General features: G+C 40.6%; 1 protein-coding gene across 3 annotated transcripts in view; it reads right to left on the bottom strand.

Moving 5' to 3' along the window:
- Positions 1-19156, bottom strand: part of UNC80 (unc-80 homolog, NALCN channel complex subunit) — a gene marked incomplete at both ends in the record, with an annotated part of 125727 nt that overhangs the window by 60482 nt on the left and 46089 nt on the right. For 2 of the 3 annotated variants that reach the window (XM_079538944.1, XM_079538945.1), the window contains 5 exons: positions 211-311; positions 5575-5740; positions 7690-7823; positions 10307-10442; positions 12450-12662. In XM_079538944.1, coding sequence (XP_079395070.1) covers positions 211-311; positions 5575-5740; positions 7690-7823; positions 10307-10442; positions 12450-12662 — 750 coding nt within the window. Of the gene's footprint in view, positions 1-210; positions 312-1868; positions 2073-5574; positions 5741-7689; positions 7824-10306; positions 10443-12449; positions 12663-19156 lie in introns of all 3 variants that reach the window. The other variant, XM_079538943.1, reaches the window with a different exon arrangement.

Raw genomic sequence — 19156 nt, 5'->3', positions numbered from 1 at the left:
TTTTATCCTAAGCTGCTAGGTCGGGAAATGAATTTATCCTCTATTAATTCATCACTCAGTACACGCTTGCATGTCTACACACTCCGCTCAGTACAGCGGATTTTCCAGTTGATATGTAACCACTACCAGCAACAGAGAAGTGACAGAGAAGTAAGGTAGTCAGGGACTGAGGTACTAGCTTGGAAAACACGGTCAATGATCCATACTTACATGCAGCCATGACATGTTCCGATGATAGTTCTCCTCCGTGCCTGTGCTGCTCAGCACCTCTGGCTCAATGCTAGGTTCGCTCGCGCTCCAAGGGCTCCCTTCTTCAAAAGAAAAATATCCAAAGGTGGTTGTTTTTATTGCTTCCTATATGCTTAAAGCCTAGGGACAGCACTTGTAAGCCAGGCAAGCCTTGTGGAAACAGACCACAGTACACTGAATATGCCACACTGCAAAACTGCATTTGGACACCCCTCCCCAACGTTGGTATCACGCTGGTTAGACAATTACAATTCAGATGCCAATGTCTCACAGGCCATCTTTGTCAGGAGCAAACTGCTCCCTCCTCACATATTTTCTTTAGTGCAAAGGGAGGAGGAAATAAAAAAAAAACATCAGGAAGAACTTCTTCGCACCATTCAGATGCTATAAATGGTTGGTTTAGTGATCTGCATTGACTGGGCTCTGTGATTAAAAACATCAAAAAAAAAAAAAATCCAACCAGAAGTGGCATCCAACTGGAAGCACCAGTGGACCAAGTAATCGCTAAATGCCCATGGAAACTGCTAACATTACGGGGATGAAAGGGGAAAAAAATCCTGATTCTAGCATACTAGTTCTAGAGAATTCAGGCAAAGGAGAGATTTACGTGGGAACAGCACTGAACCTTGTGTTTCCTGCAGCCATGTCATTACCCGTGGGTTTCCTATAATACTAACAGTACTGTTAAGGGATGACTGGAGACGAACTCTAGTTAATCCTTTCTTTCTCCTCTTTAGGTGAACTCTGACTTTCCAAAGACTACAGAACAGGCAATGCTACTCTCCATACTCTCCATGTTTACCTAATAAAACATCCTCTGATCAACATAAAAACGACTATTAAGCTTGGGATGCTGTTTCCACTCTAAATGGATGCAAACCTTAGTTTTTGGTTAACAACTCTATTAGAGAGAGCCCCTTAAGTTCAACTGTGATGGTGATTTCTTCTGACAGGATGCATATTTGGTTTCTATAACATACATATACTGAGATTCATCTTTTTGAAAACTAAGGAAGGCAACTGTAAACAGTAAAAATAGATGAATATGCCAATATGTAGAAATACAGTATGTAGCACGCACATGTTATGTTCTACATACAGTTATATATATATATATATACTACATGCCATATGGCATGCTTTGATATCATGTACTACATAAATATGAAGCACATGTCCAAACATATATATATATATATATATATCCTATCTGTTAATATAGACAATAAAATATCATATATACATATGACCTTATTCTTTATATCAGATGATTTAGGGGTGTGTGTATGTGCATATACACATGTACATGTGCTCCCCTAAAGACAGCATGCATTCAGCTGGCAGACACCAGCATTCCAAGAGTTCATGCTGTAACACGGAGCTCTGAATGGGCAGTCTGCACATGGAGCTGACCCTGCAGCCAAGCCTTCAGCAGCAGGATTTGAACCATATTCTACCCAGGCCCTACTTCTGGCAGTCCATGAAAAGGACTCTAGGTTTTTCCTACCTAGCCTGTCGGGGTGGGGGTCTGTGGTTGTTTCTAGCTCTGCTGCCATCACATCAAGAGTTTAGGACCTGCCTACTCATCCCCTCCCTTTCCACCCACTCATCTAAGTTACCTATATCAGTGACAGTGTCCCTGCTGTGGGACAGCTGCAGCTCCTCATTCTCAGACTCTGAGTCCTGCCGTGATAACTTGGTGCTCTTTAGGCTGCCGGCCCGGCGAATGCTGGAAAGGGAACCCCCCTTCTTCACCCGGAAACTGCGGGTTCCTTTAATCTGGAGCAAGCGGGAGCCTCCTATCCTGATCTTCCTGCTGGGAACTGTATTAAAAGAATAAAAGAGGACTTTTTTCCCCTTAATTTTTCCCCATTTTAGAAAAGAAATATATCCTGGCCCACCCCTCCCTCCCAACCTTGTGCTGCCAGCCTATGTTGCAGCATCTTTTCTTCTACCAAGAAATATAGGGCCAGAGGCTCCCTCCAAAGCCACCGCCAATGCAGCTCGGTCAATCAGGAAGTAAAAGTTTAAGGAAATGTGTTCTGCACCTCTTTTCCTGTAGACCTGGTACCTCGCCTCGGGCCTTGTCTGTATTTGGAATTAGCCCTTCTTCAACCACCAGCAAGTAGAGTCAGCTGCTCTAACAAAAACCCAAAAAGTGGACAAGGAAAAACTACGATTCACACCACTTTGAATCAATTCCTGCCAGGAAACAGAATCTGTCCAATGGATGTAAATTGCATTTTTCTTTGCCAGCCCCTGGGGTCTTCATTAGTGCAGAATCACTTCTTGCTAGGGATAGATGGCTGAATCCCAAGCATGAACAAGGCACCATGGAAAAACCTATTTTCTTGTGGGCCTGGGTTCTGAAAAACCCACTGAAATCTGCAGTAGAATCAACTATTCACACAGCACACGTGATTGCAGAAGGGTAGTCTGCTTCATGAGGTTAGCACACACGACTTCTTTGAAGTAAGATTTGCATAAATCCGTGTCTCTGCATGTTACTCTTCAGTCAATAGAATGCTTTAGAGGAAACAGGAGCACGTAGATCCTCTCCTTCAGACAAATCAGCAGCTTTCAGGCATTAACAACATCCATTAACACTCTGCATTTTTGATGAGCACAGACATGAAATGGTTCAATGTTCAAAGCACCAACCGTTTGCACTTTTGTTCTCCTCTTAGTTCAAAGGCAGTACATGGCAGTATGTCAGTCCAAATGTTGCAACACTCAGTCATTTTACTGCAGATCTAATCAGGCAGGGCCATGTGTGATTGATCGCTCTTTTGGAGTCTTGTTGAGAATGAACAGGACACAGTTTTTTTGGATACCGTGGGTAAGAAAATATTTCAAATGAATTGTATTTTGGCTTCGAGAAATAAAACAGACATACCTTTCCTGCCGAGAATGCTCCTAATTCCTCCAGAACCCAACACCCACTCCACTTCCAGTGACTAACACCCTGGCCGAAGACAGGATAGGTTCTGAGAGCTACTGTTCAGGCGTCATGGATCAGCTGGGCAAATCACTGTTGAGTGACCAGAGAATCTCCCTCCAAGTGATCACGCTGAGTTTCTTAGCAATTGTTACTGGTTGAATTTTGCTCAGATCAATCTCTATATACAGCTGCTCAGTTCACACAAACACCAAACTATTTTAGCTCTTGTAACCGAATTTTGTAGAATACCGCGTTAGTGCCTAAACAGAATGTATGACACAGTGAGAGCCTGCATCTACCTAGCTTCAGTGTCTACGTTTCAGACCTACCTGGAGCAGATTCTAGACAGTAAACTCGAAGCTTTTGGATTAGCTGATAAGTCATGCCTGGGGTGAGCAATGAGAACAAAGTTTTTAACACTCCAGAGTAAGTGAAAGGAAGCAGATTAGTATTCATCAGACAGGTAGAGATAAAGAGACCTGCCTCTGCAGGCAAGAAAAATTTAGTTATAGTCACACAGCAACATCTTCTTATCTAGAAATGTGCAATTACAAAAGATGCCTCTGCATCTTACGTGGCCCAGGTAGATCCCCACAAGAATATGCTATGGCCAGGAAAAGAACATAATTACTGTAATTTTTAACTAAAACATTATCTTGCATTTATTTAGATTCCAGACACTTCAAATTCATTTCTTGCTAGCATATATTTAGGGATCGGCCTTCTTACTATTATCACCTTTCTCATCTCTAAAATGTAGTTAAGAAGTAACTTTAGTAAGGAATACTACAGGACAGATTACAGAGAGAGGAAAATGGGGAAAAAAAAAAACCAAAATCTAAAACTGCAGGAAAAATCATTTAAACAAAGTCAATTATCTTCTCAAAAATAATGCAATTCTACAGTAGACCTGCAGCACAGTAACACATGGAGTTACAGCTCAGTCAGTACTGTCTCTAAAGAAAATGGGATAGTTGTAGAATGGCCATCAGAGTTTTCCAGCAGCACCACATGCTTGTAGGTGTTCTGCCATTTATGAGACTGCTGCCTGAGAGGCTGAAAAGGGTCTTCATGGAATTACGTAGCTATCTTCAAAAAAAACAAAACATTTCCCCATCTAAATAGTTAAGAGACATCTCATTCCACTGGGTTAAGATTATGAGATGGACCGTAGGCCGGTGTGCATCTCCGAGCTGCCATTACGTCAGGGGCACAAAACACTAGGTTAAGCATGAACTTAACTCACCTGACCTTTCTTAGAAAGAAGTCCCTAGCTGTGTTCACAGAAGTAACTGTCCATGTGACAAACAAATTTGGAAGCAACTATACATCTAGGTGAATCTTAGAAATGTTTCTTTCTTTACTTTCTACAGTAATTATGGTAGGGTTACAGCTGAAGACGACAAGGACTTTGTCCAAAGCCCTCTGAAGCACACAAAAGTGCCTCTGAATCATCAATACGCAGTACAGATCCTAGAGGATAACCAGCCACAGAATTCATCCTTTTCAAATAACTGTAAACCATCCTTTTGAAACAATATCAAAATTATCATTCAAACATCTGTGTCTCTATATGGCCTTTGTAAGATAGGACTAAATAGTGCTTCCAGAAAACGTGTTTGAGGGAAAATCATTTACAGGTGACTCCTGGCAGTTTAGTTTCTCCTTGCAAATTGAAATAATGACTGTATATTGTATTGCAACACTTGTACCATCAGGTAGTACGTGAGTTTTGCATGAGATGGCTTAAAAATGGAAACAATCTGCTTTTCTCAGCAAACACAGTGAGCTTGAGGTTTGCTTGTACAGTATACAGTATGTTGGTAACATTAATCTGCTAGCCATCAAAAGCCACGTATGTGTGTTTTTTTCATGTGGTAGCAAAGAATTCAAGAGATCAAGCGATCACCCACTAATTCCATGAGATGCCATGACTTCCAAACCAGTACAGGTTTTCACAGAAAAATCCCAATATTCCCTCCTATCTCTGGTTTTCACAAAATAAAATAAAATAAAATAAAATGTAATCAGAATAAGAAACAAATAAAACCACCTTTGATCTTTATTTATGAAGCGTATCAAATAGTGATGCTTCTAACAGCATGGCACTGAGATACAATTCCATGTTAAACATCCTCCCTTCTAGAAATCTTGCAGTGCTCTCAATTGGTTTCAGTCATAGCAGTGCTTTGTATAATTTAAGATCTTTGCTTCTCACATTCGATATATTGAAACCTGAAGGCAAAAAGCATCTCGGAAATGATTCAGAGCCAGGTGACTCCACGGCCTCCTGCTTTTTAACACAGTCTATGCAAATGAAAACATAAAATCAAGCGCCACTTCACAAGCCTGAAGAATACACAAGCCTTGTTGTGCCAACAAACCTTTTTTCTCCTCGAAGCCAGCCTCAGATTTGAGGGTGTGGCTGCTGCTGTGCAGGGAATCCTTTGAATCTTCATTTTCATCCAGAACCCCAGCAAAGCTGATTTTTCTTTCATACCTGTGCCGGTCCATCTCAGGGTCCAGACGTAGCCTACAGCTCTCCAGATCCTGTTGGCAGCATGTAGACCACACAGATGTGCAACCAGTTTGAATCACCATCTTTTTCCATTACAACCACAGAAACTTCAGGAAGAACGGTTCAGATGACTACTTATTTCTGGATAAAATTACGTAGGCTCAAGAGGTCTCTTACTGGAATTTCTATACAAACTCCTACTGATGTTCCTGGGAACTACCTGGAACATGGCAAAGTCTATTATTCTAAGAGCTGGATAGGGGGAAAAAGAAGAGTTTGGTCAAACATTCTAGACTGAGTGTGTTGAAATGGATTAGCTGATACTAGTCTATTTCATGCCAGTGGAAGGCCCCAAACAATCTGCAGTCAGCTTTGCATCTGCGTGGAAAATGAACACAATTGACTGTCAGAAAAGCTAGCAGTTGAGTAGAACAAGGGAAATATTTTGACTTTGCTCAACAACAAAACCTGAGATATAATATATAGCTCAAGTAATGGCTTGTAGTGTATTTGGCATTAAAAATTTCCATGTTGATAGCTTAAAAAGTTATCCAACACAGTTTAGGCAAGAGACCATGAGCTTTTATCCTGAACAAATCTGAACCTAAGCCACAATAGCACTACAGATATGTTCCCAGGGTACGGTCAGAGTTATCCCCCTTGAAGTGTTTCAACACATGACTCCTCGCTGCTGTTTGTCAACGTGTACACATTGGAAACTGCTGTCCCCACAAAACTAAATGACAAAATGAAAGACATTTTTTCAGTGCATCACACAAAAGTACATATTAGCCACCATATTCTTAGCTTTAAGACAGCTACTTTGCTGAGATGAATCCTAAATCCTGGTATTACCCTACTTTTGGATGTAGCCATTTCTTACATTGCAAAAATATCAACAAGGTGTTTAGGAAGACTCATGCTGAATTTCTCTGTGCTTTTTATTATTGCCATTCTTACATACCTGGGGGCTGAGTCACTTCTTCATAGGTCAACTACAGCCTTCGAAATCAGCCTCAAATCCTAACTACAACAACGCTGAGCCATCACCCCTTCAAGAACGACTGTTATCAGCAAAATTTGGCCCTTCATTAACAAAAAGAACAACAGTAGGGCTAAATCCTCTGCACTCTCTTAGAAATCTGACTTTTCACTCTTCCCTCAAAAAATGTAGTCAGATTTCCCGAGGAAATTATGCTTACAAGATCATACTGCTTATGTGTCATTCTATGTTCATCACCTCTGAATTTGCTGGCCACTTCCAACATAACTTGACAGAAGACAGCTGACAGAAGACAGCCTGCATATTTCGTGAAACAACAGGTTGAAGGTGATGTTAAACGCATTAATTGACATAAGAAAATCCACATAAGAATGAGCTGCTAGAAATTATGAGGTTCTGCCATTTGGAAAATTAGCTGTCACCTTATCAGATGCTTAGCTTATTACTCATGCCAATATTTGCCTGTGTCTCTCTTAGGCTCACGGAAGTCTTGTTCATTCTTTGCTTCTTTCCTTTCTTTCCTTTGTTCCTTCAATTCTAATGATAAGACAACACAAAAACTGCAACCATGACAAAGAAGCGCACGCTCTAAGCTTCTGCAAATGCTCTGCCAATCATCTTCTCTCCTTTCTCCTAACTTCTCTGTTGAGTGTCAGCTGACACTCTTAATCAGCTGTGTTGCACTTGAACTGTCATTTGTTGCACTCTCAGGTCCTCCAAACAGTTTCTCAAGCCACCTGCTGCTTTCTCTACTTTGAAACTTCCTTGGACTTCCAAGACATATTCTGCTTCCCTAGTCTTATCTTTCTAATTGGCTCATTTGATGCACGCCGCCCTATCTTCCTAACAGACAATGGCTCCTTTCCCTCTGCGTCAGACATTCCTTTGAGTTATCCCACCCTCTCTCCCCTCAGAAAGGCACAGAGCACAGTGACTTTGCTGGCACATCTCCCTCTCCTGTTCCTATTGCCCACTTACCACAAGAGGCTCGGGACGTGGCCTAGGCATGTATGGAAAGGTCTCTCGAAGGAAAGTGGTAATCTCCAGGAGGAGCTGGCAGGCTGCCATTTTCAGCGCAAAAGGACAACAACATTTGGTAGGATTCACAGTGCCTAGGAAAAAATATTTCTATGGTGAGCAAGGAGATGATGCAAAACGTTGAACCAGAACATGATGGACGTTTTTATGTATGGTGCACGATACAAGCTGCACTAAAAAAGGAAAATCCAGAGTTCTATCTATGCTACTCTTCCTACACTAAAAGGATCATAATAGTACAAATATCAATCCATGCATTTACTGGCACGTGGCACAGTGCCAACGCAGTCCAGTATTCTCCAACATATTACACAGTGTATAGTGAGCTATCTACTAAATTGACATGATCTTTCAGTATTTTATACACCTTCTCATTTAATGCTGATACAAGTGAAGAAGTAGATATCCTTCTGTCTCTTTACAGTTTTGCATTCAGACAAATCTTCTGCAATACTAAACATAGGAAAGTTTCTCACTATATATATGGAATTATGATTAGCCAGCAAAGAAGTACTGCATCTGTTACTAAGAACTACCCTGATAACTGAAAAATGCAGTCTCCTCTGAAATCGAGCTTCTTTATTTGTGTGCACTGAAGCCAAATGCCATTCAAAGATAATTAAAGAAAAAAATAATCCAACTGCATATTCAAGTTATACATTCAAATGCTTAACCTCTAACAAGAGAAGGGAAAAGGGATGACCCAAATACTTGAAGTTTTGCTTGACTGAGTCTAGACTATCAGCTTCAAAAGTCCTACACTTTGTAAGCAATTTAAGCTTAAAAAGTATGAAACATTCTTCAGTGCCTGATAAATTTTAAAAATGATAGTTAGGATTATGAACAGTACAAAAAAAAAAAGTATTTAAAAAATTAGTTGTGATAATGATGAACTGCAACCATCTTTTAGTGTTACCTCATATTTGCCATCTCCAGGAATTATAGAGAAATTTGTTTTTGCTTGCTTTCTCTGATGTATAATCTAACAACTTTTTGCAAAGAAACAGTCTAAACCAAACAAGAAGGCACTGCCAGCATCAGATAAAACCAGATTAATTCTATGAATCTCGTTAATTCCTCTGCACATGCTACGTGTAGTGAAGATGGACTCCACACAGACTAAAATAATCTGAGCTGTTAAATAGAGATGAGCTGCATGGTGTAATGGAAAATCCATCAGCATACTTTATGCTCCTCGGTCTAATTCCTTTGTGCACAGGGCAGCTTCTGGAAAGGTCTGTCTTCCACACAAAAGCTGACTGGATATCTTCTATCTATAACATGGTTTTCAGGCAAGCACTTGAGCTTTTATGTGGCTTTCTAGCCCACAGCGTGTTCTCTGTTTGCTCACCTAACGCTGCCTTGTTAAAGCAGTTCCATGTCACCCTGGTGAGTGCCCAGTATCAATCGCTGAACAGGGACAGAAAGCCTGTTCCATCACTTCAATACAGCAATGTTCCCCACCTTTTAAAAGGCACTCACGGTACAGGAGAGGAAGAAATTGATGTGCGCTCTCCTGCTCTGGATATACCTCTGAGGAGCCAATAAAACATCCAGAACAGCCACCCACACTCATATTGCTTCTAGTGCTGGCACACGTGAAGGTCTAAGCTCAGTGTTAATACCCATCTTGATATCACTTCCCACAAATGCCATTTCCACCTCCTCCCCTTAATCCCAAAGCCGACCTTCATGTAGTGATAAGAACAAACCTAGGATCACAGCAGAAGAAACCAGAAGATACATAAACAGTGCTAGCACACTACATCCATAAACAACAGTACATGTAAACAAGAAGTGGCACATTACAGCACAGACATATATACAAATGGTGTCTGGAGAGGACATAATGTTTGTTATCACCTTCACCTACACCCATGACGGTATCTGTTTTGACTGAACTTCTTTTGCTTCACAGGCTGTTATAATCTGCATATCTGTCTAGACTTCCAGAATCAGTGATTTATCACCACCCTCCCACCCTTACGTACACACACACACAGTGTGTATTTTAGTTGTTGGTACACAGGTTTTTTGATGATGCTTTTTATACCACTGTGCCTTACTTCTGCTTGAGAATCAGGCAAATATTTAGTGAAGTCAAGATTTAAAAGCCTTTGGCAGAGCTGCGCCAAGACACATCAGGTAAGGAGATCATTCTTCAAGATTAAGAAACAGAAAAGCAGGTAGTCTTACAAAATATTTTGGCAGAAATAACTGGAAACAACGGGAATCTGAACCATTTTTGGCACTGAGATGGCAGCAAGACTCAATAAATAAATCATTCTGCATATAATTGCCATTGCCAGTATACAGGAATTGCAACTCACTATCTGTTTTGCCCCCTCCTTTTTCTTCAAAGTTTCTCACTACTGCTATCCCTCTATCATGTTGTACACCAAGGCACAGAAAGAACAGGGAAGGAAGCTAAGGCGGAGGTGAGGGACTGGGAAATACAGCTGAGTGGCAAGAAGATGAAAAGAGAAGAAAAATTAAGTGCTCCTAAAGCAGAGGTTCTTACAAGCGGGGGTTCTTGTAGTAAAGGGAGTCTCCTTACTGTCATCTAAAAAGTCTTCTTCCTCATCCTCCTTTCTCAGGCGCCTCTTGGTCTCCTCATCATAAATGAGGCCCAGCAGGTTGGCAGGGCTCTCACTCTCAGCATGGCACAGCTCGTTGAGGCGGACACCAATTGCCTGCAGACAGGGAGAAGAAGAAAGCATAAGAAGGTGAGGATTGCAGCCCAACCTTGCAGTCTGTGAAGATGTTCCAATCAGAAGATAACATACTGACTTCACATTTACTGTCTGCAAAATGCAGTAAAATAAAGAAAGGAATAATAAGAGAGCTTTTGCTACCAAAAGCGTTATTTGTTTCCCCGTGATCTTTTCAACCAAATTTTGCAAACTGCCTTGTTTCAGGAGGAATTTTTTTTTGCACGTCAGGTTAAATAGCAAGAGCAGAAACGGCACAGGATAGGCAAAAAGTGATTAAGTCATTATCTTGTAGGAATTTCTTATTCTCCCTCCCTCCTATACCTGTGACAGATTTGTGATAAGCGTTTTCACTGAGAACATACGTCTTCAGTTCAAGCAACTATCCTGCCACTTGGGGATCCAGTAAAAATCCCCCATTCCTTCACAAGAGCTGCATGCTTGTGGGAAAGTCTGCTTTCATCTTTAAAGGAGCTGAGAACTTGCTCTATCAAGTCGCATTTTTGTGCTCCTCGTATCTGTTGTAGCTTCCACTGAAATAAGTAGGAGGTATTACTTTTGGAGTGACCTACACATATAACAAAGACAGGCAAAAAAAGATTTCTACTGAATACTGTTACATTCTCTGCAAGAGCATTGACTGTTTATTTGTTGCTAGTTTGTCAGCATCCTTATCAGCACATAAGCAGTCCTTGCGTTGCTGTCAGCAAAGCTACAGATAAGGATGTGTTGCAAGAGGTTCACTTTCCTGCTAAGACACTTCACAGCTTTTTTTTGTTGTTGCATAAAGGTAAAGAGAACATAGACAAGAATGTATAATTTTATCCTATGATAATATCACTTCGATAGAGAGGAAATGTTTTTAACCTTGAAGTTCTAACCAGCACTTGTCATTTGGCTTCCTTGATTTAGGGATGGTTTCAGAGAAAGATATTAAAGAGGATGTCTGAATCTTCCGGAAGTCAGACTGATGATCATGCAAGCACTGTAATTTTCCTCTCTCAGATGAAGCAAAGCAGAAACAAATAAGCAGTCACAAAGAAGTAGCATTTACAGCTGTTTTTCCTCGTTATTTAGCAGTTCCTGTGAAATCCAGCAACAAAGAAGTGGCTAGATTCTGCTACACAAAAAGAATAAGGTGTTATTATATTGTGGTTTGCAAGCTGATGCAAATAGTTGCCAATCTCAGCAATCTGCATATTGCCAAATAAACTCCACGTCTCTCAATTCTTTCCCTTTCATGTTTCAGTCTGCTGAGGAAGAAATAGTCTGCTTGCATCTGCAGAGAGCAATGATCTATCACATATGATTTATGCTATTCTCCAGCCTTACATTAAAGCAATCATACACAATCCCACAGCACCCTACCTAAAGACAACTGAATTCTTATTATGTATTACCTGCATTATCCTTGGTTACTTACTTACTTATTCTTAAATGTGTGAAATGTCTTACAATAAGCATCACATCTTTAGCAGGTATGGGCTTCCAAAGAAACTGCAAGTGCACTGACAGGACCAGACCGTGCTATTGCCTTGCTCACATACTGCCAGAGATCACGGTCAAATGAAACTTGAAGAAGCCAATCTATCTTTTTAGATGACATGCAGTAGCTCTGCAAAATTCCTTGCCAAAGAATTCTAAGTGTGCAAAAAGAAGTATGTCAAAGAAATCCTCTGAAGGTTATGAATACACAACATCACATCTAAGCTACAAATCAATATATGGAAGCTAGATAAAATCACTGCTCCTACTCTCCACTAAGCATTCACATGTGCAAAGTGATGGAGACGGGAGAGCGTGCCAAAAGGATCTTGTGACTGAACATGGTAAGGACAGGGACAGTGTCTCCGTTACATCCTAACAACATAAGTTTTGACCACAGCTGATCTTGGCAAGCTGTGAAATGCAATTTGGAAGGGAGGCTTGAAATTAACTTCGCATTTTGGTTGGTTCTTAAATGTAAACAGAAGAGAAACAAGCTCTTACATCTCCCCACTGGTAGAAGAGCTTAGCTGCATTCCACTGCAGTTTCTGGTTCCTTTTGTTGCCAACAATAGGAGAGCGTCCACGGGACAGGCCTTTCTTAGTAATGTTCACATGGTGGCCCTTCATCCACTCGGGCCAGTTGCCACGGTTGCAGCGATGAACGAAACGTGCACACTCAAGGAACAGGGCTGCTCTCGCCACTACAGGAGCTTCCTGAAATGTTTGCAAAAAAACACTTTAAATACACACGCATTCAAAACAATAAATATTAAGAGGACTTCGTGCTTTTATCAATTGATCGTAAGCTTGCCATAGTGTCACACAGACTGAGCAATCTCTTCTTCAAAGCCTGAAACCAGGATCTCTGCCTCAAGCTAATAAAATCAAGGCCCGTAACACTGAGCAGTTACGCTTAGTTGAACCACCAGAGGGGCAAAAAGAACCACATTATAAACAATCTTCTGTTTCACTATCCCTCTATAATCGTTTCTTCCAGAAACCACCCAACTACCAGAAAGCAGAAGTGTTTATAGGACGCTTCTACTGGAGGAGTGACTCATATTTTCTTCTCACCTCTAGTAAGCCTGCAAAGTAAGCAGCACGGACATATGAATCCTAGCATTTGTCATGTTATGTTTTGCTTGTGCAGCTCGGGGTGGAAGCATGAATGGAGGCTTGTAGAAACTAGGAAAAGTGCTGTTTTGCACTTACAATAAGCAGATACAAAGAGTGAAATGCTCTACTGGCATAAGTCAGCAGAATTTCACTGACCTAATTGCAATAGCTTTAGCAAGCACATACAATCTAGTAGTGAAACTTAGTATCAACCAGCTGAGATCCTTGTATATTTGTCATGGGGACCCTCCACCCTCAACATGGAGGAGAAATTTTCTTTAATGGGAGCCATAATATTGAGCATACCTTTGTCTGAAATGGTCCAATAGGACCCAAGTTAGCTCAACACAGAGCTCTTCTGCGACACACAAATATGTTCAAAAATGGACACTGTAATTTGTTTCCTAAAGGGTGGCTGAGTCTTAGAACTTTCTTCCCAGCAGTCTACAGCTCTGTGAAAATAACATCTTAACAACTGTGGAAAATGACTAAAAGTGAATAGTGCTCCTTATTTCCATTTAATCTTCTCCCTCTTTTCCTGTAGCTTTCACAAGCAAAAGCCCCCAGGCCAGCAGGTTGTAAAATACAATAACAATAAAACAATGTCCACATTTCACAAGCTGGCTTTGAAGGGTCCCTAGCAAGAATTTCACAGAGTACAAAAACACGTGTTCCACACACTGAGATGCTGCCAGCCTTAATGAGACAATTTACACAGATGAGCATCTCTTTATCTTCTTCAACTCTGGTCCATGAACAACAAGTGGTCCCTGAGATCACAGAAGATGGCCCGCAGTTGGTCTGTACAACATGATTAAATGGTGTTTCCAGTAGTGCTTTAATCAACAGTTGAAAGCAAATTTTCAAGCAATGCTACAAGAGTTTGAGAACTGCTTTAAGAAATTATGTACTACAGATAAACTTAGAGAAATTAATCCTGATGGAAAAATGGACAGAAATAACTACAGGATGGAAAAAAAAAAAAAAAAAAAGTCACCTTCTCTAAAAGCCTGTAAAAGAACAAAAAGGGAGGATGGATTTTATGTTGTCCATACTAAAAAGAAAACACACATTAACTGCTTCCTGATGCATCTTGTTGCTGCTTAAAGCTGCAGGCTACTATCTTCCTTCATCCTTTGAATAGAATACGAGCTTTTTGCTTGTATTTTATTCAAATGATGGAAGAAAATGGCAATGTTTTAGTCATTCACTGAAGTAGGAAGTACATTAATGTTGACCCAAAGTTCTGACCAGGAAGGCAGAAATCTTCAATCAAATACCGATCAGCAACCGAAACAAAGCTAACACCTCTCACATTACAAACTGCTTACTGTCCACATGAAATACGGAAGACAGATCATGTAAAACTTCTTGGTCCTGTTGTTTTAATTCTCACACAGTAAAACCTTATCCAGACTTGGAGACATTAATTACTGGGAAAATGAAGTCCCACCTTAGGTATCCTGTTTCAGTTCACTACTCATAAAAATCACGATTTCTTAGTAGACAGGAATCTTGTAAAGATATACGTTCTAAAGGTTACGGAAGCACTCAACTAATATAATTAAGGGGCATATCTAGGATAGGGAGTGAAGGGCAGGAGGAACGTGGCTTAGCACAGGAGTTCCAAATTGAGAAACACTGGAATGCCCCCCCGCATGAAAGAGGACTTCCTGAACATCGTGAGGCATAAGCTCCTCGTGACAGCTTACCTGAGGCTCAGTGTAAACTGAAGCAGCAGCAAGAGAAAGATGAAGATGTGACAGAATGAACAGGGATGGATTCACACCACAGAGAAACACATCACAAATGGAGAGAAATGAATCAGGCAGGCGATGCATAGCTGAAAAGAACACAAGTTTCCACAATCACTGTCAAAACTTAACATAGCAGCAATACTCTCACAAGCTGGTCCCTGCCTGTGAAACAGTTCACAAGTCCACTTTTAACATTAGACCTACTATATCACTTTGCCTTTCGATTTTTTTCTTTTTTTGTACTGTCTAAATTGACATAAACACGATTCCACCACTTAGCAATATTTCAAGCATTCCCATTCCTATTCTTCAACAGATAACCTGACTTGTATTAAAGTAGCAAAAGCAATGACCCAGGTGACGGGGAGCTAACATGGAATACATCTAGAAATTTGTAATGTCACATTACTGATGAAGTGTAGCTGACTGTGGAGAGCTTTATGAATGTGGAATGCTTAGGTTCACTTTTGTCTTCAAGTACAAATAATTTTACAAGACTAACCAACCAGTCACAATTGTCCTTATGCCCTCTTCTGTACCCTGCGAGGCACTTTGAGCAAAAAACAATTTCTACTGATCTCTTTAATAAGAATAAATAAATAAATAGCAAAATAACAACGATTTACTTACAAATCAAGTACATGTAAGTGCTCTCAAAAGACGTTGACTGGATAGCTCTGTTTTGTTGAGCCATGAGAAGTAGCCAAGCACATATACTGGAAACAGGCCACAAGCAAATTATTAACCAAAGTCTAAAAGGATTACCTCAAAAACGTTAGTTGAAATCCTTCATGCCCAAAAAAGGTAAAATGCATATGACTCCTTGCTTCTGTTCCCAGTCTATTACGGAGACAGCAACCTCTGATTTCCTTTCAGGTAATATGTCCTCCCATGGACAAATATTTTTCATGCAAACATGAACATGGGAAGAACGCAGCCTGCCTAAGACATTTGATGGCACAAAGTCAGGGATACTGACTAGGATTCTTGTTCTTGCAGCTTAGATTTTGCTTCTGCACTCTCATGACTTGATAGATTCTTTCCCAATGCAATCCTACCATAAAGCAGTGCCAGTACAGCGTTTCTAGTAGGATAAAAGATACACATGCTAGAACAGAGCAGCTCACACACGGTAAGGATGCACTGGGAAAGTGTAATAGTGCTAAGTGGCACCCATTGCTAAACTAGTCAGAGGAAAGCTCGCGCTTTCTGACACGAGTCGTTTATAATCAGAATCGTAAAGGTTGGAGAAGACCTCTAAGATCATCTAGTCAACTGTCCACCTACCACCACACTGCCCATAAACCACGTGCCCAAAGTACTACTCTGAGCCTTTCCTAACACCTTGGCTACTTGTCATGGCTACACAAAACAGAGCTATCCTAACAGATACTGGTCGAATTACAATACTTGAGGTAACTTCTTCATACAATGCTACACAGTGGTTTTTTGGAACCCTTTGCAGAAACTTACAAAACTGAAACATCATATTCCTTGCCCACAAAGCTTCAAAAGTTTCTCACAAGGGAAAAAATACCAGTTTTTTTTATTGCAAAGTGTGGATTTCAGTTAGCGATGAACAGTGATGAAACTGTCTGCAACATATTATCAAGTGTCACCAAATGTTTGCAAAGCCATAAATTGCTTGCAGTTGTATAACATTCAGTCAAGGATGGGTGCTTCTGGGAAAATACATTAACTGCACCATTTCTAACCTGAAGTAAACCCTTAATTTTAAGTATGAACAAATCAGTACCTCCATAAGGGTACAGCCTTTGTTTCACTGCTCTTATTTCTGAAATTGCTGTGGCAAATCTTTGTAAACAACAAGGCTAACCAAAGATCTTTAAGTTTGTAGAAGATCGGAAAATTTGGGTGCAAATCTGCATTAAAAAGCATGCTGGAAAAGTTTATGAAAGAACTAAAACTAAAAGCATCTTGCCTTTAATTATTTTTAAGGTTGCCATAGCAACTGGGCTGGATACATATATATTTTTTATTTGTATCAAACCTGATTCCAACTATTACTTCAAAAGCCTGAAAACAGAAGTTTTTTTTTTAAAAAAAAAAAAAAAAAAAAAAAAAAAAAAAAGGTTTTCTGCTGGATGTGCTCTACTGAAATAAAATATGGGAATTTTCCATAGCATCAGACTGTCATTAAGAAACACACTGATATGACAGTAGCTGTCATCTTCTGAAGCCCGCAATGCATGCGACATCTTCCATCTATCTCCAACATTCTGTAGACAAAACGCCAGCTAAGTAGGTACTGGTAAGAAGTTTGCATCATCTTTAACTGCAGACTAGAAATCCAGTCCATCTAGAAATTCTGATCCCAGAGGTGTAGGCTCTTATTCACATCCACAGCTACTCCAAAATGACACACCGTGTGCTGCACCTCACACAATGCAGAGAAAATATGCAGGTGAAGTAAGACAAAAACACAGAGAAAAAGATCAAATCATGGCCACTGAAATGACAGACTGGGGTTTAAGCTGTTTCATTCTCAGACTGCAGAGAACAACGGAAGACCACAAAAGGAGCAGGTTTCTATGCATTCCAACAGGTGTCACAAACTTTTGCCTTGCAGCACATAGTCACTTTGTGCTATCTTCTAAAGGACAGTTTGTTCAAGGCAGCTTATCTGGCTCCCAGCTACTGGGTTGCAGAATTACAGACTCACACACATAAAACTCCTTGGTTGTGTGTCGTTACACCCTCTCTGAGATCACACAGCAGAAGCTCAAGAAAGAAAAGCAGAACCAGGCAGCTACATAGTATTGCTTCTCTACTATCACACTTCCAGCCACAACAGCAAGAAAAGCCAGATGTCCAGAGTTTTAAAATATCCTCAGCAAGTATTCTTCATAGCAGATCCTACGTTACAGTTCTGCCTTCATTAGACAATCGTAGACTGATAGCAAATATAGAAATACAGAACGTAAATCTCCAAAGTCAACTTATCAGAACAAAACTAAAATTCACCCAGAAATCAATTAAGATATGGTGATGGTACTGACCTCCCTTAAGAATAACATTAAATCCCCTGAAACTTTTTATGAATGTATTTGTGTGTATGAGAAATGCAGTATAACAGATATACGTTAACATAAAAAACTTCTTTTTAGAGGCTAGACTGAAATCAATATTACTTTATTCACTGCAATATATTTTTTTTATTAACTTCAGCTAGTAAGTTTTATCTTAGTAACTTTAGATGAGTCACTGTGGATGACAAACACATCACACAGACTAGACTTCACAGTCAGACTTCAGCAAGTCTGCCCCTCTGCCACTTGCCCTGACTAGACTCCTAACTTGCACTGCTGCCCCTAACCAAAGCCATTCGCATCATTCCATGGGAAAGGAAAAAGACTGAAACTTTATTTTGTAAAAGCCAGCTCTGGCAGTCACAACAGACATCTTTAGCTAATTCTCTTGCACTAGAGAATTTCAACTGACTTCATATACTGGCAGAGAATAAGACCGTCTGTGACTTCAGCATCTGTAATTATGACATTTCCAGGATACAGTTGCCAAATCTATGTTTTACAGTCCAGTTATAAGCTCACATACTAGACAGAAGTGACTCCTCCCTGTCTGTGCACGATGCAGCAGCAGTCTGGCAGCCTTGAGGAATGAATTGGTGCTGTACACACAGCAGGAGAGACTATCCTCCTCACCTTCCAAACTCACTGCAACCCTGACTGGTAGGAACTGACTGTGAGACTATAATGTAAGCTTCACTGTCAGCAACTCTTTACAAAGCTTTCAGGCAGAGGACCAACAAACCCCAGAAGAGGGGAGGAGCGACTAGTGAAGAAAGCACCGCTCAACTGGAAGATGGACAGTAGGATAGCTGCGACCTGGTTAGCAACAGTGACTTTTGGCTGATAGTAGTGCAGATTTGCTTGGATCTGCAACTTAATGATGTAAAGGGGTGGTGCACAGAGTATCTTACCCCTAGGACTATAGAGCAGACAAGGCAGCACAGCTCAGGACACAGCATAAGCAGAATACGGGAGAGTCCAAAGGTCTGGCATCTCCAGCAGTGAACAAAAAAACAAATATGAGTACAAACAGCAACAACACTGTAAAAAGGTGAGAAGTGGGGAGTAGGAAAACAAAGGGATAGAGAGGATGCGGATGCTTAGGGAGCAGTGGCTTTCAACCTTTCTCAGTTTGTAGACATCCGCACAAAGAAGTAGAGGAACACTGTGCAGAGAAGTTAGAAACACTGGCAGCTCCTCTTGCTGTCTTCATCAAACTCTCAACAGTAACACAGAGTCCCACTGGCCCATGAAGCACAGGCTGAAAGCCACTGCTTTAAGAATC

The sequence above is a fragment of the Tetrao urogallus genome (genome assembly GCF_951394365.1).
Source record: "Tetrao urogallus genome assembly, chromosome: 8".
NCBI classification, from domain to species: domain Eukaryota; kingdom Metazoa; phylum Chordata; class Aves; order Galliformes; family Phasianidae; genus Tetrao; species Tetrao urogallus.
This window is presented reverse-complemented; position numbering and strand designations above follow the sequence as displayed.